This window comes from Triturus cristatus, chromosome 7 (assembly GCF_964204655.1).
Source record: "Triturus cristatus chromosome 7, aTriCri1.1, whole genome shotgun sequence".
Lineage (NCBI taxonomy): Eukaryota > Metazoa > Chordata > Amphibia > Caudata > Salamandridae > Triturus > Triturus cristatus.
In genome coordinates, this window is record NC_140590.1 from 1,452,665,177 (window position 1) to 1,452,691,151 (window position 25,975).

At 41.5% G+C, this 25,975-nt stretch overlaps 1 protein-coding gene across 4 annotated transcripts in view; it reads right to left on the reverse strand.

Moving 5' to 3' along the window:
- The window catches only part of TTI1 (TELO2 interacting protein 1), a 171,463-nt gene that overhangs the window by 93,064 nt on the left and 52,424 nt on the right, over positions 1-25,975 (reverse strand). For all 4 annotated transcript variants that reach the window (XM_085619197.1, XM_085619199.1, XM_085619198.1 and 1 more), the window contains exons 3-5: positions 16,565-16,732; positions 13,840-13,991; positions 7,329-7,469 (exon numbers count right to left, since the gene is read on the reverse strand). In XM_085619197.1, coding sequence (XP_085475323.1) covers positions 7,329-7,469; positions 13,840-13,991; positions 16,565-16,732 — 461 coding nt within the window. The remainder of the gene's footprint in view (positions 1-7,328; positions 7,470-13,839; positions 13,992-16,564; positions 16,733-25,975) is intronic.

The following is a 25,975-nucleotide window of genomic DNA, read 5'->3' on the forward strand; positions in this document are numbered from 1 at the left end:
GTAATTGTTGTGATAGATCTTTACTCCAGGTGGCCTGAAATAGCTTTTGTCAAAAATGTTAATACTAAAACTGTGGTTCTAAAAAGATCTAAAACGGAGACTCGTTCCCCTTCATACTTAGATGACTATGTTGTATAAATTTGTTTATGTAGCATAGCTTTGTTACTTACTTACCTTATCCACCTCTGTTTTGTTGTTGCATAACAAAGGGAGATGTGGTGTAATGTTATTCCATTAAATCTTCCTGTGTTTGACATGTATGTGTTCTAGAACTGTTAAGTTGCTCTGACTCATTAGTGGAACTTTGGCGGAGGAGACTAGAGAACTGAGCCAGAGGCCGTTGGGTGGCTGAGCTGTTTCTGCCTGCTTAACTTATGAATAAACATCTATAATGAAACATCATTTCTGCATCATCCTTATTTAAGAATACACATTTTAAAAAGATAGCTTTAAATTTTGTTTATCTTGTCACATTTGCTGTTCATTCAAATACAGAGGTCAAATTTCAGCTTATGTCTTATAAATTGCTGCATACTTTATAGGGGAGATTGGCGTTTCTTTCTTGGACAGCAAAGTTAGTTTTGTACAGTGAACTGTTTTTGACAACTGGGCAGGCACACAGCATTTAAATAGCTTGTAAAAATATCCAAATATTTCTAAATATATTTCAGTAACTAGGAAAGCACTTTTTTCTAAGTCTGAAATGAGATGGAAGAAAAGATTTTAACAGGATCAAACCAAATCGGAATACTTTACTTGCTGATGTACAAATATTTAATATTTTCTGAAACCTGATGTCCACATCACATGTGATCTATGTAGTTTTAGCAGTAAAACTGCATGTCAGTGGGAAAGTTTGTGGCAGACATGCTGAACTCACATATTTTAAGGTTCTCTTGTATGTCATAATAAAGAAAATGGAGACTCTGTGAAATAAAATATTTGACTAGGATCACACAATTTGAGACGAGTTTATGGGTCAAGTTCCTTACAAGTAGGTTGAGTAGATTATTCAAGTCACTAGACGTGCAGGTCTGATAACAATTTTCAGATTTTTCGAGGCCTGCGTTTTTTTGAAGCATCATTTAGTAAAATATGTTGATGCATGCTAGTATTTTCCAAAAATATTCATAAGGGAAAATCAGTGTAACCAGTTCCAACAAAATTATAGGCAACATGAAAAAACAAGCATTGGCAAAGCCAATGGGTATGACATTGGTGGTCAGACTTTTAATTTTGTCAATGCGTGTATTGTTTTGACATGGCTTTTGTAAAACTTTATTGTTGTGGGAGCAGCTAAGCCCTCATTACTATAACAAAAACTGGTAAAATCAAAAGTATTTTTGGTCTCGAAAAACACAAATTGCCACAGTAGTTCCTGGCACTGGACAAAACTACTTTGCTTGACAATATGCTTATAGTGAAAGAGCAGAATGCTGTCACTCACAGTGAAGCCAGCCAGTAGACAGACAGACAGAGAGAGAGAGAGATAGAATTTTCATAAAAACAAAAGTTCTGGGTTAATTCCAGACCTAAATTGGGGCCCAATTCTTAAAGAAAGTCACAAAAGTGCACCCATGGTATATGTCCTTGCATTAGTGCACCTTTACGACTTTCATGAATACACAGGAATTTACAGAAGTAGGTCTGGAAATTGTATTCCTAAAAAATATTTGGGAACTGCATTTTAGCCTAAGCAAATATGCATGTATAGATGTGCTCATGCAAAAATCTGTTGAGCGGTAACAAGTTCACTTTCCCACCAACCATTTTTGCCAACCGGGAAATAAGTTTTACTTCTGCCCTTGTCAGGAGTACATTTTTAACCTTTCTCTGTATGGGAAATATTAGAGATGAGCTCATGAAAACCCACAAAACATGCAAGTTAGTAGATTTGCACAGACTCAAAATGGCATTCCAACCATGGGGAACTGTTGCTCATCGCTACCTCCAGCCCCTTATGTAGATCTGTGGAAAGGTGGAAAAATGTGGGATTTGCTGAATACTAGCAAAACACTTATTATGGTATGGACTCTGGCATAACCAGAGAGACTATTATCAGAGCTCCTATATAATGAGATTGCTGCCATGATTTGTTGACGCACTACATGGCACCAAAGAGACAAGTGGATTTAGTTACAGGACATGTAGATTTATGAAGCCATCTGTCCCATAGACAAGATATTTTATTAAATTCCACACCCCTGCCATTTACCATACTCATCTTAACCCCTTCGGTGCCCGCCCCTTTCCCCGCCCTGTGCCGGCCGTTACATTAGCGGGCGGGGTTTGTGACGAGCTGGACTCGTCATGGGCACAGCGCCACCGCGGCCCATGACGAGTCCAGCTCATCACGGGCACCGAAGAGGTTAAGACCCCCTCATGTGCAAAGGTCAAAGTAAGTGAAAATGAACACCACATGGACGCCACCTGCATAGTCATTCCCACACCACCTTCTGAAACAATAGAGTAATGAAATATATATTCATGGAATGATAGTAGTCAACACTGTGCCAAGATAGTAACTGTCTTCTTTGAGAAAACCATTAACGGGAGGCTGAATGGTGCTAGCGAGAGGAAAAATCTCAGCTTTGCAATTCAGAGGGTTCGTATTCAATATTAGTGGGACATTATCAGAAGAAAACAACAAACCACCTCCACATTTAATGGTATCAGGAGTATCATTCCTAGGGTAGGCATACCAAATGGCACTGGCAACGAACCACAGAATCAAATGTGAGCCCACCACAGAACAGTAATTAACAATAACTGCATACTCAGGATGAAATATACATTATCACAGGTGACAGATATCATCTTGGAATGGGAAATTCCCATGAAGCAGTTTGGATCTGCGATGCTAATAAACAGTCAGAAGTGTTAAGAGACAAGAGTGAATCCAAGCCCCGAACGTTGACCGCATAGATTAGGCCAGTTCTGGTCACTAGTGTTTGAATGGCTGATTATAATTCTTAAAAAGAAAAACTCTAAAACGTTTTCCTCGGTGATATTGATGAGGTAAAGTTTCCAGCACTCAAATTTGAAATGAGGAAATACGTTATGGCAAGAACAATTAACATAATTATAATAATTCAAAGTCTTCAGAAACAAGTTAGTATTAAAATGCGTCTAGAAAAAAAGGGCTGATGTGTTTGCAATAAAGTTTATTCTTCAAAGAAATACTACCTGTTTATAAAAATAGGTGGTCTAGAATGTTACTCTTGTTTCATGCTCAGGTCACACATCTGAAAACCTGCATGTAAGGTAGCTGCACTTCTCCTTCTGTTACTCTGTTACTATTAAACAGTTATGACATGCATTATTTGCCCTCCTGATTTGCACAAATAAAAATTAAGATTGCTATTAATTGCACCCACAGTGCACTCTCAGTATATTTTGAACTATGATAAGAGATGGAGATTGCACATGACAAGGAAAAATCAGGGGCACTGCACGGAACTGGGGTGTGGCATTCCTATAGCCCGGCACCCATGACATATTGTTTGGGGTCAAAGACAACATATTTTCATGTTTATTTTGTCCATGGGACAAGTAGGCCCCAACCCCCTGCAGCCCAAACCCTTGGGCTGCCAGTTTACAGTAACATTATGGCTCAGGGAAGGGCATTGTCTGCTATTAATGTAATATTTGTGTCCAAATGTTAATGGTGCTCGAAATTTTATTTATGGTTCATTAATGCAAGGCCTTTATTATTGGGGCGATTGCTCTAAGGAAATGCTGTGAGCTCGGACTGCACTATTGACAGTGGTTCCAGCATTAAAATGTGTACAAATGGTTGCAAAGTTTAACAATATAATGCTACGCATAATGCTCCTAGAATGCTCTCTGATTAGATGCAGATATATCTGTAGAAGCTCGAAAACAAGATTGATGATTTTTTACTTTCAAACGAAAATGCTCACAAACAAATGCAACCAGAAAAAAAGCTTTGCTAAATTGCTGTGAAATTGTAGGTACCATTTCTTTGAAGCATTATTTAATAAAATGTGTTGATACATGTTAGTATTTCCCACAATATTCAAAATGGAAAATCAGTGTAACCAGTTTCATTAGGATTATGGGAAACATGGAAATAAACAAGCATTGGCAAACCCAATAAAACTGACTTTGGATGTCAGACGTTTGGTTTTGTCAATGTGTGTCTTGTTTTGCCATAATCTTTGTAAAACTTTATTGTTGTGGGAGCTGCCAGGCCCACGTCCTATAACAAACATTGGCAAAAGCAAAAATATTTTTGGGTCTCAAAAAGAACACATTGTGACAGTAGTTCATGGCATTGAACAAAGCTTTGTGTGCCCATATGCTCCTTGTGAAAGAGCAGAATGCTGTCATAATGAAGCCAGCCGATAGATAGAGAAAGAGATACACTTTTAATAAAAACAAAAGATCTTGGTTAACACCAGACCTAATTAGATGCCCAATTTGTTAAGAAAGTCACAAAGGAGCAGCCGTGCTATATGACTTTGCATTAGTGCAGTTTAGCAGCTTTCATGAATTCCCAAGAATTTACACAAGTAGGCCAGGAGATCATACTCCTAGACAATAATTGTGAACTACATTTTAGAACGAGCAAATATGCATGTGTAGATTTACTCATGCGAGCGCTTACAAGTTCACTTTCTCTACAACCACTTTTTTTCCAACTCTGGAAGAAGTTTTACTTCTGCCCTTGTCAAGGAGTAAATGTCCAACCTTTCTCAATATGGGAAAAGATTAGAGAAGAGCTTGTGAAAACCCTTAAAATATGCAAGTTAGTAGGTTTGAACAGACTCAAAAAGGGCATTTCAACCCCGGAACTATTGCTTACTGCTACCTTCAGTGCCAATATGCAGCTCTGCGGAAAGGTGGCAAAATAAGGGAATTGCTACTATTCAAATGGTGAGCCCTGGCATAATCGGAGGCTATTATCAGAGCTTGAATATAAAGAGATTGCTGTCATAATTTGTCGTTGCACTACATGTTACCAAATGGACAAGTGGATATTGTAACAGGATAAGTAGATTTAAGAAGCAACCTGTCCCATGGACAAGTTGATATTTTATTAAATTCCACACCCTTGGTAAATCATGTATTTATGCTAAATTTCTTTACACTGTATAACAATTTACAAATGTACTATGCTAAGTAATTATTTTATGAAACTATCTCAGGTTTGGGTAACCTATATAGCGGACATCCTAAAGTCAGCTATGTGGTCTCCTTTACATGTGTAAAAAAAACAGCACTGGGAAGACATTCATACCTGGGAAGAAGCATTAGTGTGACTTGCTGTTCTGGGAATATTATTTCATTCCTCGTCCACTCAATCATAGAAGGTATTGATTTACAGTCGATAGGAGGCATGGTCGAAATGTGCAAGGAAAACGTAGAATGGCCCTTATGAACAGGGAGAAAACTACCTGAGTTTCAGGTTCATTTATATTTGGCTTAGAGGAAACTTATTCCAGCTTTGAGAGTTTGTTTTCTCGAAACAAAACGTTTTGCAAGTAGACACTTTAAACGTGATGTCTACCTGGCAAACATTCCATGGTGTAAAGGGAACAACCATACTAGGGGCTGCCTTCACAGCACAGAGATTCTAGCCAGACAGGAGGGGATCTGTTAATGTGGCAGAGGCCACGTCCTCCGACCAGCAGACCAACAGCCAGGGTGTATATGACCCCCAAAGTTAGAAATAAAAAGCCCAAAACACTCTTCTGAAGGTCTTTGCAAAATTAAATACTAATAGTCAATTCGAAATGGGGCTAGAGCGACAATTGGGGTACTCACAGATCATAATAATCTGGTAGTGTCAGGAGAATGTCAATCTTTAAAGAAACTTGACTGATCCAAATGAAGGATTGACTTACTAGTAATGCTAACTGCTCCAAAAAAATCCCAGTAAAACTCTTCACAATTTTGGCTGATGAGGTAGACTAGTTTACTGCTGGCGGCTTTGGAGAAAACTATGCCACCTAGTTAGGAATAACTAAAATGAATCTATCTCTGAGTCAACTGGCAGGTAGGACATTGCACAAGTGAGCTAGAGATTAGTGCTTTTCCAGTTGTAGGGGTACCGGAAAGGGCTCATGATGCCTTTGTCTTGGCTTACCAATCCTCTTCCAAAAACCAAGACAGAGAAATCTGCTGATGTCCAGGTTTTGAGAGTGGGTTGGACATGGCTAAACCCATTACCTTTCTAAATGCTTGTTCTTCTCTGTCATAGTATACAGTCTCTCCAATGTCCATAAGCAACATAGCATAGTAACAAGCTAAACAATAAATCATGCCTGTGCGTGAGGACCAAAAGAATAAAAAGAAAAAGAAGAACCATATTAAGCAAACTGATTATGGACAGAAGCCTGGCCCACTAGCGTATGCAATAGTGCTTCACGGTGGCTGCCATACAAATGTTTGAGATAAGAAAATTCCTAATGAGGGTAGGAGTATCTGCTTTACTTCTGGGACAATGGGCCTTAGGTCTATCAGATAGTTCTGTTCACCTGTGGTCAGCAAATAATGATAAATGTTACTACCCATCTAGTTATAGTATTTGTAGTGGAAGAAGTGGAGTAACTAAACTTGAGCCCCCCCACCCTGCAAAATACATGCAGGGGGGGCCCCCCATGCTCCCGACTCAGTCTGGAACTCTCAGGTCAGGGACCTGCCAGAGCAGACCCCCAGAGCTCGGGCCCCCCCCCCCCCCCCCGCATTGCGGGGGATGCCAGGGCTTTTGTTTACCCCACTGAGTGGAAGGCATACCCTTGTGAAAAGCCTAATAATGAACAAATAGCTATTTTAGTTGAACTTCACCGCACTGTTTTGCATACAGCTTTGTTTTTTTTAAAACCTAACGTTTCTTAGCAAGACATAAAAGTGATACCATGAGTAATCTCCTAATTTGCTACACGAAACACACAATTTCAGATTAACAAAACTGAAGCGTAAGACTCGTTCTGTCACTAACCTCCATCCATCCATCTTATTCCAATGACTTCAGATGTTCTGAGGCCCTTTATATCACTTGGAAATATTAGAATTAATAAACTATGTTAGTAGGCTTGCCGTGAAGACCTGCTTTTATTAAGGAACCAAAGAAGTCATAGAATTTTACAAAATTCGTTTGATCTAGGCCAAATAAGAGATCTTTGTCAGTGTTGTGTCCTGGAAGCAGCAGAAAATCCGTAACCTTGCCGCCAATAAGCATTGGGTCTATTGAGCTGACAGAAGGTCTTAAGCCCTTGAAGGTCTAGGAAATGCCATAAACATGCCACAATTTTTTACTTCACATTTTGGCTCGCCATTTTCGACAGAAGAGCAGCGGTTACCTTGAAAGCTCGGAGCACAACCAGTGGGTCATCGTTTACCAGTCGAATGACAAGGGCAGGCCAAAGGCGGTGAGCCATGGGCAGCAACCGGTTCTCCTCGGAGTGTAGCACAGCCACACAGAGTTCTAAGATATCCAGCACCTGCAAGTCGGAAAAAGGATAAAGTCATTGAAACAACAAGAAAAACAAAATCACTTTATTGTTATATTAATGATTTCTAAAAAGATGCTACAGAGAAAGGCGGTGGCTAAAATGAACACACATAGCACAACGGTCTTCAACATATTAATGAATTTCCCATTGGCAAATCACAGCTTATGCCAAAAGGCGGTACTTGAATTATTGCTATCATATCACCATTACAATCAATGTCATAAGAATGTAAGTAAGGTCTTTATTGTTGAAAACTAAACAATGCAATAATAGACATTTAGAAAGTGCAAACGTTTTTAAATAATTATTATTAATATCATATCATGGCAGTCATACAAGGAAAAATATTAAATTAATTCTGCTCAATTTTATATAAAAAAATTAAATAATTTACAATAGTACTAAAATGGTTATATACTAGTATAAAACAGTTTCTTATTCCTAGACTACATTAGCTGTGACGATTCTGGAGTTCTCATGCATAACTATTGATGATTTTTATTTGCTTATATCTGCAATTTCCCAGATGCAGATAATACATGTGGTGCATGTATTATCTATTCTACATCGGTTCTATGGCAAAAGGTGAGGACATCTCTATGCAGTTAACGCCACATCTCTTAATGAGAGGAATCAATCACTTGTTAATGTGTAGAGTTTTGGTACGAAAAAATTCTAAAATGCATATGTTCTTACAGCCATGAAAGGGGCAATCACAATATCCAATATTATGACCACTGAGTAGCACCTATACACAACATTCACGTATAGGGAATGTTCCCTTTCTGAATTTAAGGTATAGAGTGCGTAGGTGTTCTGGGCTGATCATGTTTAAATATGGTTCAGAACCTATGTTCTGCCTAAGAATGAGATCTGAGTATTAGTGGTCTGCGATTGTTCGTTTGGAGAAGTTTCACATTTTTGATGAGCAGTACTTGTCCCAACTATATCGGCTGTCTGGAAAGACAGTAGTAGGATTCTTCCAGAGCAGCTTTTGGCCTACCTAGTTCCTGCAAGTTATTTAAGAAATGCCGAAACAACAACTTTTTATTTGCAAATGGTAGAGCTGTAATCTAGGTTAGATTTATGCTTCTATTTCCTTATTCGTATATCCCTTAAATAAAGTGTTTATGTCAGCGAAATAGTTATCCCAAGCTCAAGCTGTAGGGGTACTAATGGAATACCCTTGACAAGTTTGAACAGAGCTCTGAGAAAACCATTCTCCACTTTCTTGATAGATTTGAGATTCATAAAGCCTATTCGTTCTGCTAAGTTACTTACGCAACTGCCTTCGTTGTATAAACTCTGACCACAGTGCACATCGGCTGGTTTACTAGTTTTGCATCTCAGAACAGCTGCAGAAGATCGCCTCTGCATAATCAGATTTTTGCACTTGTTCCACCGGTTGCCCGTCGTTAATATAGAGCCTTCTTTTTGGGAGGACTGATCAAGTTACCAATCATAAACGTTGTTTTATTTACGTTAAGGGCCTTCCGCTTCTTGGTACAGTGGCTGAACAAATAAATAATCATGCAATGCATTGACATCTCCATCCCTGAGAGTAGTACAGCATCACCAGTAAATCATGAAGTAGATTTTTGTTACTGCCAATCTTAGGGGTATCAAGATTCAGCCATTACAGTACGTGTCCACGTCATTCAGGAAAAGGCTAAACAATAGAGGCGCATGAACACATCCTTGCCGAATCCATGCGGAGATTGGAAAACCATGTTCTGGGTGTTATATCGCTATGAAGCCCCTTAACCACAGATATCTCACATTTGTCCAGTCCTTGGGACTATAGGGAAAACCATAATTCTTCCCTACTGACCAAATTAAAGGCAGATTATAGATATATTAATATCATAAATGATTGGCATTCATCTATGCTGGATATATTTTAAACAGATAAGCTGTAATCACATAGCCTGGTCATTTGTACCAAGGCCCTTCCTAAAAGCTGCTGGTATGCTGGAGAGGATTTCTTTCTTCTACTTCACGCCAGGCTTGCATACGGTCTAATAAGGCATATCTATAGATCTTGCCAGCACCATCCAATAGCAAGATAGGCCTATACTTTTCTGAGATTGCATGACTATATTTTTAGTAAAGGGGCATCGCTGTGTCGCACTCTCACAAACTTGGTACAAAGTTGGTATTTGATATTGCACTAAAACTGATTGAGAACTGGAATCCACAGCCTAGGTTCAATGAAATATAGTTCCACCAAGACCCCATTGGACTAGGAACGTCGTTAAGGTGCTGAATTGCGGTCGCTGTTTCTACATCCGGGACCGTGAAGACCAAATTAGGGCACAAATCAATAATAGAGGAATAATTAATTATAAACCCTTAAAGTGGAATTCCATGGACTAAGGGTTTAAAGTTTCTTGGAGTGCATGACCTAGTCTTTCGTCTCACAAAAACGTAACTATGTCAAAATAATACTCTCCTGCTCAATCATCAAAGCCCACTAAGTAAATCCCTTAAACATACCCTTGACATTTCCAATCCTCGATCCTATTGGGCATCTTTCTTTCCTCTTCAAAAATGTGCCAATTCCTACACCTTCTCAAAAATGTAATCTTGACCTCAATGAGTAGTCTAGCATCTGTCCCTTTCCTGGAGAAAGTCCTCGAACAATCAGCACCAAAATTATCTTCACCTCCACAACTTATTTCAGCCCTGACAATGTGGATTCTGCCTATGCTACAAGCACTGAAACTCCTACAATATTGATAGCTTATAATTGAATCAGAATCACTGCCACCAGTTACCCTTGCTTCTTATGTTTCTGAATATCTTTGTAGCAACAAACACAACAGATATCTGGCATTATTAATCTACTTTCTTGATGGAATTGCCTTAGTGCGCTCTCTGCTATCACATTCAGCATCTCAAAGGCGTTCATACATGCTTTGCGCTATTGAATTTGTACTGAAATAAACCGGACAACCTAGCAAATAAATTCTTAATTGAAGGTAGCAACCTATGAACAGAGCGCTGCTCTGGCCTGACCTCAAGTGAAGAAATCGCCCAAAGCACTCACAATTGTTCTAACTTTGTATATACACCCATTTGTTTGGAATGACCTTCGCTATACCAAAGGCTTCCTCCTTCAATAAAGTGCTGAAGGAAGGGTATCATTAATCAAGTAGGAACCCGTATCCGACATACAATTACTAATCTCCTGCATGCCCCTCACATCCACCCCTTCTCTTCTTCAATTGTGATCTCCACTCTTCAGCTTTGTGAACGACCCAACATGCTCTTGCAACCCTGCATGCCGGGCATGCACTCCTGTTGCCAAGTACAGAGTTTTGCTATCACCTCGTGGTAGGAGGTTAGGATCCAATAGATGCCCCAATAAAATAAAAAATGTATTGGTCAATGTCCGCTCCCTCCACAAAAACGCTTTACACATACAATACATACTTAGGGATGATCGTCCTGGCATCCTTTTTCTCACCGAAACATGGATGAATCATAGCGCTGCACCATACATCACATTAGCAATTCCCATACGCTACCCCATTTTGCACGGAGATATAGCTGGCAAAAGGGTATTGCCATGATTTTTAAGCCGACCCATGAGTGCATCTCGCTTGAAATTACAAAACACTTGGGGGGGGGAGGGGGCAGAATGCTTGGGCTTCTGCCTCTCCCCTTTGCCAAGCAAATCCTTCACAGGACTCTTAATTTACAGCTCTCCCGGCTATGCTAGTGGATTTTTGCCCTCCCTAGATGATTGTTTATCCAAATATCTGTTAAAATACTATATTTTCCTTGGTCTGGGTGATCTGAATTTTCATTTGGATCAGGCTGATGATCAACATGTGCATCCCTTCTCGACAACATTGCAACACTGCAATTTGAAGGAGTTTCTCAATCAACCCACTCATTTAGCTGGTCACAATCTGGACCCAATCTTTTCTAATTGTCATGTCAAAGTATTGGAAGTCAAATGTAATACTTGGATGGAACACGCAACAGTACATTTCTACTGGATACTTGAGCATGGGCTTAAAAGTAGACTACTCAACCCATCCTTACCTCATTGTAGTTGGGCCAATATCACTACTGAGGAGATCACTTCCTTTCTTAACAATAGTGTTCCACCATTGATTGGATCTACAGAGGTAGAGGCACAGGAAGCTAATGCTTGGTTAAGACAGATGGCTGACATTATTGCACCTATTAATACAGGATCTGGCCTTTTAAGATGCTCCACTGTTCTTTGGTTTAATGAGGAGCTGTGGAAAAGGCGCCAACAATGTAAAAGACTTGAAAGGTCTTGGAGAAAGTTCTAGCTACCCTCCAAGAAGGAATTTTATAAGAAGGAACCAAACGTCTATCATCAAGAAATTAAGAGCGCGCAAGCTAACTTCTTTGCCAGTGAAATTGGTAGGTCTAGCAATAAACCCAGAGAGGTCTTTTAAAATAGCTACTAAATTCTCAAGCCCTAGCACCTTAACACAGCCCCTTGAGGATTCTCCTAAATTACGTGCACAACTTTCTGATCACGGGCATTGTGGATGCTTTAAATACCTCAGGATCTGGCAATACCTCAGATTTAATTTGCCTGGGGAACCTGCCTCTGATAGCATCAACCACTTGACTCTGCTCCTTGACTGGATTCTCCACCATCTCCCTGGAGGACTCTGAGAAAGCCCTAAAATTCTGTAAATATGGTTCTTACGATGATGCTGGTCTCCCTCATATCATGGCGGCCAATCATGTAACTAGTAATCCTACTCTTCTGGCATGCAGGCCAGGTCCTATGCTGACCAAGTGCAGATTCTGATTGGTTGGGACAGTAAGATTCCCAATGCCTATAACAGATTTGTAGCATGTCTGTCAGCAGTATTCCAGTGAATGTGCTGGAGAAATTTTCAAAGCAACACGAGAAAAAACGATATATTCGTTTTTGGTACCACTCTTCCTTCTTGGGGAGCTGAATTCTGGCACAGTTCTGCTTGCTCTCCTCCTACCCCTGCCACAGCCGTACGCAACCTTGAAGTAAAGTTTGACAATAAGTTTTACTTCAGCTCCCAGGTGAACAGTGTGGTAGGAGTATGCTGTGCCCTTCTTAGATCCTTAAAAAAGTTCCTATTTCTGCTCTCTTCACATTGCAAGAAAACGGTAATTAATGTTCTCATAACTTCACGGCTGGAATAGCCAATTTTCTGCACTGGGATCTCCTACCGTTCCAACTTAAGAGACTCCAGTTGGAGCAGACCGCCCCAGCTCGACTTCTTTTAGGCTCCGAAAAAACAATTACATTTGTCTGCACCTTAAGGAATTGCACAGGTTGTCAATCCATGAGAAAGTTCATTTCAAGGGACTTGTGATGGCCCATAGAGCCTTTTATAAGTCAGGTACCCGCTACCCGGCTAACAGACTTACACACAACCTTCCAGTGAGAACTCTGCGTTCCACTGATGCTCTGTTGTGCCAAAAACCAAAAGAAAGAAATGGTGCGGCTCCTCTTTCTTGGCTCTCGCCGCTTCTAGCTGGAATGCTCTTACCCTTGATCTGAGGGCCACGAAGGATGAAGGTTCCTTCAAACAGAACCTTAAAACTCGGCTGTTCAATCTGTCTAAATCATTTCTTCTGACTAGTGGTTAACGAACCTTAGCGCCAGGACACTCATCTGAGTAGCCGAGCGCTCTACAAAAACATAATATTAATAATTAAAGAGTCAGGAACTCAATGCAATACAAATAAAACATAAAACTGGAGAGAAAATACATCTTAGACGAGTGTGTCCTTCAAACTCAAAAATGATATGGGTGTACGGAAAAAATAGGTATTGACCGCTGGACTAAACCGTGGCTTTGGAATGGAGCATTCTTCATACAAACTTCACTATGGCCAATAATTCCTTACATTCCACAAGGTCTAAAAACGCATCTAACAAAGGAGTACACCGTGGTCTTTCCCTGAACTTCTTTGTGACTTGAAGGCATCATGCCGTTATGTTGCACATAACCGTATGCACAATATAATATGAGAAAATGCAAACACTGTAGTGTACATAATATTGTTTTGAATGATCTAAGATATTTGATATTGAATAATGGTTTGTTTTCCAACAACTGCTACAAACGAAAGCTTCTATTCGTTTTGTGATTGTATTGCTCGCTGCACAGAGCAGAGTCGAAATGCGCTCTTATACAAGCTGATCAGTTACCCAACCCCACAGGAGTTGGTTGATGAGAATTCCTCAAGCCCCTAGGAGTCATGGATTAGACATGGGAGAAAGACTCCTGTGCAGGTATCTCAGGCTTGCTGCAGGGGCTGGAAGAATGCTAGGAAAGACACCACTGTTACAGGGTAGATGGAGCTTCTCGCTGACCTTTAAGCGGACCCTCAGGTCTTTGTCCGACAGTAGGTGTATACATCTCTCCATCACATCTTCAGCAATGCGCCCATGGCTTGGAAGCGGCTTCTCTGCATCCATGCCACAGTCGTCTGCCTCTGATTCCTCTGCAGGCGGGAGACTTAACTCTGGAAAAGAGTAACAAACAGGTTGCAGCTTTGGAAAGGGCACAGAGTTCCCATCAAGGCAGACACTGGAGGAGTAAACGAAGGGCATTAGTGCAGGGATGCATTGACATGGGGGTCAAAGAGGCACAGACGGGGGAGGAGGCGGCATTGATAGGAGACAAGAGGGAATGGAGAGTGAGACAGAGGCAGGGGCAAGTGAGACATGAAGTCAAGAGCACTGGGACATACAGGGTAAGTTAACGACATTGGGAGAGACAGTCAGTCATACTGGGAAACAGATACTGCTTTTGGCATCCACTGAGGCTACTACCTATGAACAGGACTCAATGCTTTTAATCCTGTTTTATTTAGCAGATTGGAAGAATATTAGTCATTCTGCTTCTCACTACAAGCAAATGCAGGCCATTGGGGAGAGAACAAGCTATTCCAAATGGGTTAACCGAGAATCCAACAGCCCTCTAACTGGATACCGCTCTAAAATATGCACAAAACTATATTTTCCTTATGGGTTTTTCCTGCTTGACTGGACACTGGACTCAAGGAAGCTGGTCTCTATTTAGAGTAAAGTTTTCCAGTGCTTTTTGGATGGGAAAGAAGGTTTTATATAAATATTAACATGACAATGAAGATATTGAGCAAGCAATGTTGAACCTTACTCTACCAAGAACACATTATCCTAGATCACAAATAAAGACCTCCCTACTTAGGAAGAGGTATTCAATTAGCAGTAGAACACGAACAACCCATACAGATTTCTTCGCTGGATGCAGTAAGGTGCCAACTCGTTTTTGCCTTGTAAACAAACAGGCGCTTGCTCGGTTTTGTGAAAACTCTAATGTATTTCTGCGTAAGAGTACTGGGTTGAATAATCGTGTGTCTCATCGAGCACCCCACTTGTGTTAGGTGGGAAACTAAATTATCTTACCAAACACAACTGAGCATTCCATTCCCAAAACCGCTTTAGGATTATATCTCCATCGGTATTGTGCATTCACTGCCCATGTAAATAGCTCTTGTGGTTGGTTCCCTAGTAAGGGTTCACAATTAATTTATTTATATATTTGAGAGGTTTATAATAGACACTGCACACATTTTTCTTAAATGGGGAAAGTGCATTCATTCCTTCAGGGTGGGTGACCACAACTATGTTCTCCAGTCACGGCCCCTTGTAGTTTGCAAGCTCCTTCAGTAAGGGAGTCTGAATAGCTCTGCTTTCATCAGCTGCTTCATTCTTACAGGACTAGGTCCAGATCTCTGACCTTCGCTCTCAGTGATCTGCATCAGTGATTCATCTGTTCGAATAAATGTTGAGCGATGAAGTTAGCAGCTAATGGACATGATTTCCTAGGCAGGGCATAGCGTGGAGCTAATTTCTGCAGATATATTGGAAATTAATCTCAGAAGACTATGAGAATGGTGCAGAGAACCTTGACTTTGGTTCTGGCTTCCAAGGCTCCCAGGGCTTCCATTTAGAGATGCCAAGGCACATTCAGACAGCCTGGTTTTACAACCCCTGTAGCCTGGCAATGCGGGTTTTGGGATACAGCGTAGATGAGATTTACAATAGTCCAGGAAGGACGTGATGGTGATTACTGACAATGCAAAGATTTTCAAGCTACACTCTTACCAAAGGGAAATTCTACATACCCTTTAATAACTCGAGGTAGCAATGTATGCCTGAAGGAGGACACACTACCCTTAAAAAAAAAAAAAAAAAAAAAAAAAAGGAAGATAGCATAGTCCTGCACATACATTCTTAAAAAAACATTGAAAAAAACGACAAATCAGGCCTTTGTAAACTGTTGTGATGGCTAAGCTATTTTTTGCAAGCATTTGCCACAAAAATAAAATTAAAAAATAAATGCTCTGCCTAAACACTGCAGTCTTTTGCTTGCAATACTAATAGGCAAATTTACAAATTAATTAACTATCACATACAGTTTAATAGAACAGAATGCCGGTTTCTAGAAGGCAGGTGTACTAAGGAAAGTCATAGATATTCTTTTTCATTTAAATGCACGTCACAGAAAATATGTTTTTTTTTACTGGTGCAAAAAAGGTCCTATTGGCTCTGAAAAGCTATATATAACCTGGAGACATGATTTAATTACAAAAATAAAGGATAGGGAAAGGAAACAAAACAGTAGCAAAGTACAGTAGTGTCTCACCTGCTCTGGCACTGTGATGGACTTACTTCTAGGTGAATGGGCACCAGTGATCAGGTCAAATGTGAATCATTTTGGGAGAGAACCAATGGCTGAAGTGGGCTGACCCAGTGTCTCATGCTGTATGCCATGGCGGGCGGCAGCAACATTTAAATAACAGTTTAACAAACAATTGGACAAAGAAGGCTGACCCGTATAGCTTCAAAGTATGCATATATGTATTTTAATGCAATCTTTTTTGTAATACATTGGGCTGCCAAGCAATTAAAGCTGTTTCTAGACCACACACAAATGACAAGGAATTGAGGGCAGTAAATACATCTGTGGATGCTGGAACAGTGGCATATTTATCGCAGAGGAGGGGCTACAGGGAACTAAATAGGCACCGTAAGACAAGACAATACTCACCATCCTCGTCGATATCCTGGATATTACCATCTGCTCTTTGCTTCTGCTTCACATAGTTGAAGAAAAATTGTTCAATCTCTTCCCTTTGGCAGCTCCCTGTTGAACCTTTCTCTTTGTCATCCGGCTGCTGAAGGACTGGAATTTTCTGCACTGGTGGGAACCACTTGACTTAAAGGAATGGTAGAAAAGGCATTTATGTTTGTGTCATAACACACAAGGGTCTAATTTCTTAATAAAAAAGAATTGCGTTTCATACAATAGCGTACAAGATAAGACTAGCGACAGTGTCAAAACGCCAAGCATGCCCATTACAGTACATTTACTTTAGCTCTGCCTTTTTAGGTTGAGCGGGGGCAGTGCATGCGCTGCTCTGCAAAGCATGCTGATGTCAGGTAGGGCCTTGAAGCTCCGCCCATATTTTTCAATGGCTTGTGCCACTGTCCACTGTAAACTGTGGCTGTTCATTGGTCAATAGGCTTGGTAGTCCCTCCTTAGTACCGCCTTGTCTCATTTTGTAACCTCCCATGGAGACACCCCCTGTTACACGTGTTGTTACTTGGTAGGCTTTAATTACAGCCTCCCAGCACTACATTCTCAAATAGCTTTGTCCTGCCTTCTGTTGCAGGCAGGACTAGCTCTCTCCTAACGCTTTTTTTTTTTTTTTACATTTTATAGCACAAACGCATTTGTAATGCAATAGGTCTCGCATTTGCGAGAGTTCAAGCTATTGGCACTGAAAATGGCAATGCCTTTTACTTTTCTGTTTTAAAAAAAAATACATAGATAAAAGGCATTGTAATTTACAATGCCAATAGCTTAAACTCTCGTAAATGCGAGACTTATTGCATTGCAAATGCTTGTTACTCCTTGGCAGCAGTTACTCGGCGATATGACAGCAATTACTATGAATGTCTCCAGCAGGCTTTCCTGCCAGAGTGAGGAATGCATACACGTCCAGAGGCAGAACTGCTACTGGTTACTGTTCAGCTTTAAACAGGAGTCCAGTAAATGCAGCCCTAGTTGCAATCAGAAAGCCCGATATATTTACCAGCAACTACTTTATCTAGGCAAATTTATCTATGCTCATGATAGACAGGTGTGTCCCTCTTCCATAGCACCAAACCTGTGTGGTGCATTGTGACATTCGTCTGAGTTGTTACTAATGCGTTTATAGTTGGAGAAGGCTTAAATGTCAGGGTCAGCGTTTTATGAAAAGCTGTGTGGCTTGGAGTGTGACACGGCTCCCATAAGCTATCCCAAACTCCAATCTCCTACTGCAGGTCACCGTAGCTAGGGGATTCTAACACCTGCAAAGGATCCTTATATATAATAACTGCAACAAAGTATACTGACAGTACCTTCCCTATCTATGTGGTCTTTACCGGCACAATCAAGGGGCCCTGATACAGCCGGTGACCAGCACAGGTTGTCTCACTGACTACATGGAGTTAATGATTATACATACATTAAATATAGAGGCCGCCTGGATAGCTGCGTCAAAAAATACATACTAATTAAACACTTGCTACAAGTCATACTTGGGGCTAATCCCTCTGAGTCCCTCGTTGGTTCTTTGAATGGTTAGTCAAAGGGCTAGAGTCCATATGAATGAAACTCTAGAATCCCTACTAAAGAGACTGCTATGAGATAGGTGATTGACTGCAAAGTGTGAGCAGGGTCCACTGTCCTTGGACTTAAGAGCCGAATTCGCAATTTGTGCCAACTCGCGCAGTTGAGTGCTGTCATTTAAGTGGTGACTCACTCAGTGTCTCCCGCTTACTGTATGCATGCACTCTAGGGCATTCAGTTTCCAATGGCTATGCAAAATATCCAGTGCTGTCCCAGATTGCAAAGATGGTGCATGGTCACAACTGCCAGGAAACTGCTTGCTTGTGGCTGGATTTTGCCTAGTACTAGCTAATGCAGGGCCAGGCTGGACTGGTCAGTGCTCCTCATGTTCCATCTTCTTGGAAGGGTCCGCTCCAAGACTAGTCGGCTTCCAAGATGAATCCTACTCCTTTCTGGTAGGAACTGCTTGTCAGTTTAACACAATGCAGTCCTCAAAGCTCCTAATTGATTCTCATTATAGCAAGCACTCAACCAGCCACCTACGTGGGAATCATATGAGACTCACCCACTTCACAAAGAGGACACACCCCTGTGGCATCCCCTGGTGGCTTTTCAAAAGCATCCCACTTCTAGAGTCATGCACAAATCTGAAATCCGGTAGCCATTCGCACTCACTTTGCCCTATAAGAGGTCTCTTTAGACACGTGCATTGAGAGTATAGTTTGGAAAACAAGACTCCTCAAGAGATGAACAACCATAATCCAATTCCAAGGAAGACGCTCACCGTGCTATTAAAGGAAACCCTAGCAACTTACTAAAAATGTACAACTTTTAGCATAATTAGGCCACAAATCAAACCCTTTAGTAAAGCCAGCCACAAACATAACTTTTCAATAAAGCACTGAGTACCATCCAGAAAAATATTAGGCAGCCGTTTAGAAGTAGTCTGATGTCTGACAGAGGCAATTCCCAACCCACATGTGGGATGCCAGATGATCTATCTTCCACAAAGGAAGGGTAGGCATAACTACTTATGGACATGCTGTGGTATTTATGGAAGCCAGTGCAGACTTCATAAGTCTGAACATGGATTCCCACGAGGGTCCTTTGCAACAATCCAGTTGCCGTGGTATGCAGCTGTTAAAGTCTTTATTTCGAAACTAGACGCTGAAATACTCAGATAAAAGATGTGAGCAAATTGCTTTTAAGGACAGTGACTATGTTAGGATTTAGAATTGTTAGACGTTCTGGATCCCAGTCCCAAATTACACTCCAGGGTACTGGATGCGCGCTACAGATAGGCAGGTTGGTTTCTTCTTACCATTAGTTAGTGAGGACAACTGTGTAGCTATTACAGGATCAGAATCACCTTAGGCTTTATGTGGTTGTGTATGGCACACCAAAGCTCAGTGTTCCACTGATCATTTAGGAGTGCTGGCGGAGATGTAGGGAGTGTTGAGATGTATGTAACCTTTAACAGCCACCGGCAAAGACTGAGCAAAGCCAAACAGAAGGTTCCCTGTTTCCTTCCTTTGAATCAACACCTCATAAATTAATTTCCCACTGTGTCTGTCTCTGTCTTCTACCCCAAAGAACTGTGGCCTAAGTGTAGATGCCCTAGTTCCAGGCCTTCCTCCCTAAGTGATGAATTTTTCACCTCTATGACCACAGATACGAGTGGCGGAGGGAATATAGGGCTGTGCCTAGGTTGCACAGTACCAATCCATGTGTGCAGAGTTTAGGTGAGGGTACGCAGTGTAAGGGAAGACATTTAGGCAGGGCTTTAAACTTTTAAAGTGTTATTGCTTATAGGGTATGTAGACAGGCAAGCAACTGATTTCTTTGTTTAGAAACGTAGATGTCCAAGAACATAAAAAAAAATATTTTCACCATATGCCGTCACTATGGGAATGGCAAGTTCAGTATACCCCGATACAAAAGATTTGAACAGACCTTGGTGCAAGTGGTAACCAAGCAGGATCAGGTACTAGAGAGAAGGTTTCTGCTCAGCTTCTACCTAGGAGAGGACTGAAAATAACTAGATAGTAATTGGGACCCCTGAAAATGAGTGGCTCATGCGTTCAGGCTTTTTCTCCTTCTACCAATGCTGTACATTAACAGCCCATATTTTGCTTTGCCACATAAAAAGCATAGGCACATCGTGACGAAGGACACAGTTATTATGTCGCTTTTTAAAAAACAACTTTGTCAACATATCTTCAAATGTGTCTAACACATGAGACAGATGCTTCTATGTCCAGACCAGAGGATATATCTTGCTTTCTAATTGTGATATATTTCTCAGAATGATTTTCACGGATGTGACTGGTTGTGTTTTAAATGCAAGTGTGTGCACCAAGAAAGTCAAGACAGCATGAGACCTGCTCTTCCTATAGAAGAAAGGGGAACCCTTCCAACCACAAGCCAGCTTCAGAGCAGCAGTACGAGCCTTGGTCCTATCGCACCACGACAGAGGCATCGCTTTTCCCAACGGCAACCTTAAAAGGCAATCTATCAGACTGCATGTCTCTGAACTCCACTCTCCCGACAGGCCACCATACCTCAGATGTAAGGTATAAAACATATGGGACACTTTAAAAGGACATAGTGACACTGAATAGAAATTAACTATGCAGGAGTGAAACCCTGCTGGCTTCCTTTGTGCTTGGCTAGGCCACTGGGACCTGTGACATATGTATGTTTTTCAAGAATGTGAAATGCACTTCTTTATGCAGGGCAGAAAAGGCAGCTAAGGTCAGCTTAGACAAAGAGATGGCGTGTAACTTCCTGGCCAAAGTTATGATTGCTCCAGGAAGTGCCTGAAACGCATGCTGTTGGTCGAATAAGTGCCCATGTAGTGCCCATATAGCTGCTCAAAGTATATGTGATTAGTACATGCCTTAAGAAAGCCAATGGTGACCCCATAGGCCTGGTAGAATTTGCTAGGACACTGGATGCACGTTGGCTTTTTTTTAGAATGTAGTGATAGGTGATATATCACATTAAGCATCAGAGAATGGCAGCCTAAGCAGCTGCTTAACTACAACATCATCTCCACAAATTCATGAAACTGTGACCAGTAGAATGCAGTGCCATGGTTTTATTAAGATAAGAATGCAAAGTGCCTTTGACGTCCACTTGGTATAATGCAGCTTCAGCCAAGTAGGCATGAGATAAGAGTAACCACCTTTATTCAACAAAGTATGTTAAGGCCTCATGACTACCTTGTTCCTATGGAATACTTTGAAAGGTTCTGAAGCTCAAATGGCTTGGGGCTCACTTATGCACATGACTGACAATGTGAACACTCACAAAAAAGTCTTTCCCGTCAGATATCTAGGGTAAGACGAGGCCAATGGCTCTTAATAATTATTCATCAGGCCAATCAAGGCCAGATTAATGTCAAAAGACCCAATGGTTTGCCATGAGATAACATTACCATGCAGGATGGCTGTCCCAGAAGTGTTTAGAACCTATATGCCGATTGTCTCCTTGGCAATGAAGTTAACCACCACCTGGATGTTGGCTGTGGGCAGGATGATGGCTCTGGAGGAGGGAAAATCCTTTGCAAGTCTGGAATCCAGAACTTTCAAGATGAAAGTAACCACCTGGGAGAGCAGACGAATTTGTGCAAATTCATTGAGAACCTAAGCCTGAAGAGGGTCAAGTCTGCCATGGTTGGGCTGATTCATAAACCCTGTCTTTATGCTCAAAGGTGAGATGGTTGTCCAGAAAGGGACTGCAGATCTTGGCATAGCTTCTGAAGGGCCAGAACTGGGGTCAGGATTCTCATAAAGCCTGACAGATCGGATGGCAAAAATATCCAACTGATCACCCAAAGTTGAAAATAGAGTCAAGGTGGGAAATTCTCCAAAATGTCCTAATCCCCTAGAATCAGTAATGGCAACACACAAATTAACCCCTCTAAAACGGCTGATCTACACAATTAGCATAAAGGGTTTTTGAAAACAAGCAGCCCTTCTGCTGGCCGTATATTGGGTCCGTCTGTGGACTATGTCAGCTGATTAATGTACCAGCAAAGCCTACAAGGGGCATATTACAAAAAATGCCCCATGAGTGCAATGGGCATGAGCACCCGCATTCTGTCCCTCTGGGGTTCTCGGTCTTTATAGGAGGGTCCTCAAACATTCGTGAGGTGCTTTCTGTAATACAGATTGCTGGAGCCGCCCTAAGGGGGCATACCCTCATTCACATGGGGCCATAGCCCCATTAAAATGAGGGGATACTTTGCTTCTATAACTGCACTGTATAACAGATGCATGAGAGAGACAAAGAAGCCTTCAGGTTTGCACACAGAATGTGAGCTACAAAAGAGAAGCGCACAATTGGTGCATCCTGCGAGGTGGTCCCATGGACCTACTGGACACCCTCACATCACTGCTGGTGGGTGCAGTCAAACAAAACACCCCCTGCAGAGGAATCCTGCAAAGCAGACCAGAGTAGTCAGCACTGCGAAAGATAGAGCGGCAGCTTCACACAGCTGGTTTCACTAAGGATTGTAAAAGGGTGCACTAGTCTGTGCCTGGCATACTTTGTTAAAGGTGTGTTGCGGCACATGCCAAGGCAGTATGCCTTTTCTATAACCAAAACTGAATTGGCTAGCCCACATGCTTGTTACTTTGGGTCTGAAACATATTTGGGCTCAGCCAATCAAGGTGACTTGCCTGGCAGCACAATGAAAGCTAAGTATTTTGATATTGTACAATATAGACCTTTAAATGATATTTATAAAACGTATGGAGCCAACCCTTTTAAGGTATAAAACAGCTGATTCTCTCCCTCACCAAGGACCCCTCACCGCCAAAACTAACCTCCACGAAGGTACAAAAGCCGTCGCCGAGTGGATGAAGAATAGCTGTCTGAAGCTGAACTCGGACAAGACAGAAGTCCTCATCCTCGGCTCCACCCCCTCGGCCTGGGAAGACTCCTGGTGGCCGACCGCACTGGGAACTGCACCAACACCCACCGACCACGCACGCAACCTGGGGTTCATCCTAGACTCCACTGTCTCCATGACAAAACAGGTCAACACCGTCTCGTCCTCCTGCTTCAACACCCTCCGCATGCTCCGAAAGATCTGCAGGTGGATCCCCACCGAAACAAGAAGAACGGTCACCCAGGCCCTCGTCAGCAGTAGGCTGGACTACGGAAACGCCCTCTACGCAGGAGCTTTGGCCAAACTCCTGAAACGACTTCAACGCATACAGAACGCCTCTGAACGCTTGATCCTCGACATCCCTCGCCACAGCCACATCACACCCCATCTGAGTGACCTGCACTGGCTTCCCGTCAACAAGCGGATCACCTTCAAGCTCCTCACCCATGCACGCAAGGCACTCCACAACACCGGACCAGCAGACCTCAACAGACGACTCCCCTTCTACACCCCCAACTGCCAGCTCTGCTCCGCCGACCTCGTCCTCGCCACCAATCCCCGCATCGGAAGAGCGACCTCCGGCGGCAGATCGTTCTCCCACCTCGCCACCAAGACCTGGAACACCCTTCCCATTCTCCTACGGCAAACCCAGAACCTGCTGACCTTCAGGAGACTACTCAAGACCTGGCTGTTCGAGCAGTAGCAGCACCCCTCTCCCCCCAGCGCCTTGAGACCCTCACGGGTGAGTAGTGCGCTTTACAAATGTTCCGATTGATTGATTGCTGGGAAGAGAACCCTGCTTAGATTGGGTGGTCTCAGGTTATGAGCGTTTATTGTATATTACAATCAGTTTAGAAATCTTTCCTTTACGGGCCTTCACTGTAAAATGGTTTACGCAGGAAAAAACGGTGTATATGACCCAGAGACGATAGTAAGTGATACCATTGTTTGAGAGTTTACATGTACCTGTAAAGAAGCACTGCTGCTCTGCAAAGGGACTGAGTTTGTAACAGTTAAATTTAGCAAACCAAAATGTGTATCTAGAGCATAAAAGAAACGAAAGAAAAGTATTTAAATATAACTGAACAAGGATTAGGACTATCTGCTCACACTTATGTGAAAGGGTTCAGTTTTATCTTAAAGAAACTGCACAATAATAAGAGTTAAGCGTATTATATTTGATAAACAAATAATGAAGTTTTCTATGCCTGATAGTGATTACATGTTAAGGAGCTGTATATCTATGGCGGGTTTCATTAGATTTTTACATGTTACAAGATCTGAACTATGGATTATGTGTAATTTATGGTGAAAATTATCATTTTAGATTTATATATGCTTTTTAATTTGAAGTAGATATAACCTGCTATATATTTATGATCCCATGGACTCATTTATGCAGTGTATGAATGTTTTATTTTGGGTGAGTTGAAGAAATCCAAATTAACGACATGCACCGTAATTCTGTCTCTGTCTACTGGCTTGCTTACTTTTTTAGATATTGTTGTTTTTAGGAAATATATGCTTTTTATTTTGGATGGAACCTTATTTTTTTAAATAAAAAATATGATGGAGATACTGTACTACCATGGGAATTTTACAAGTCAAGTCTTACACATATGTAGAAAAGGATTTCGTACTCACAAATTGTAATAATCATGCTCAGTGCTTTCACTCCTTTGTGATTGTGAGAGCAGACTGTTTAATTGGCAGTCATAAGAAGTTTACGTTCCTTATAACTCGATATAAACAGAAATAAAATGGTTGTTAAATCTTAAAAAAGGAAATAAATTAGATTAATTACCACTTGTGAACATCGGGGAACATGATGCATGATATCCAGTGCAAAGAAAGGGTATTTTGCGGCCCTACTAAAGTGTTTCATTTAAAAGCATGCAGTTCACCTGCTGAACATGAGAATATGTTTTGACTTGAAAGCAGAGACAGCTAGGGCATGTTGGCACACTTGTTTTATAAATGTTGCTTATACTCTGAGAGTAAGTCGTATAATGCAATAATAAATATTAATTTAAATGTGATCAAAACTCACAGGGTAATGTAATACACATGTTTGACACTTATCTATTCTAATATGAATTAACCATTCTAAAAAATGTTTATCACTTAAAGGATTTGGTGAAGGGTCAATTGTAATATTTATTTATTTGCAGGCTAGTAATCTAAAGAAGAGGATTACTGAAAAGAATTTTGTGCTGAAGTGTTGATATCAGGCGCTTCAAAATCCCGCTTATGGTAAGACTGCGCGCACAAGGAAGCCTAAACGTCCCACCCATGGTAAAACTGTGCACACAAGGAAGCCTAATGTTACATTGACTATGCTCACTAGAAACTTTTTGATGAATTGAATGCTGGTGTGCAGTTACGCGAAAGGAGGCATATGTGACAAGTTACTAAGGTCACATTTCGGGATTAGCGCAGTACAATTGCGAGCAATCATTTTTAAATAAAAAACAAAAATTTATGACAGCCCTTTTAAGATCTCACCTATCGGCTGTAGTGGTCTGTTGGAGGCCTCATGTTACAAATACACATAAAGAAGAGTGGGTATTTAGGCAGCCGCCTTCCACCATTGGCTGTTGGCAATATTTAGAAGCCGCCATGTTTTTGTAGACGGGAAACACACAACATTTAGTGGAAGGTAACAGAGGACTTTAAGTGGCCACTTGAGGTAACCTCTCCACTGTACTGTTGCCTCACTGTTTCGGTCTCTGTTCCCTCGAGTCCCCATCGTCTCCTACCCACCCCATCGCCCAAGAGAAGTATGTGGCACCTGCTGCTGCCCATTCTCCCACATAGACATGCTCAAATTTTGACTTTACAAAGATTGGCAATGCTAAACTACTCCAAAACCTCCGCTGTGCATGGACACACAAATACAGCAACCATTTCTAATGGCGTTTCTTACGTTTACTTGAAACTCCCAT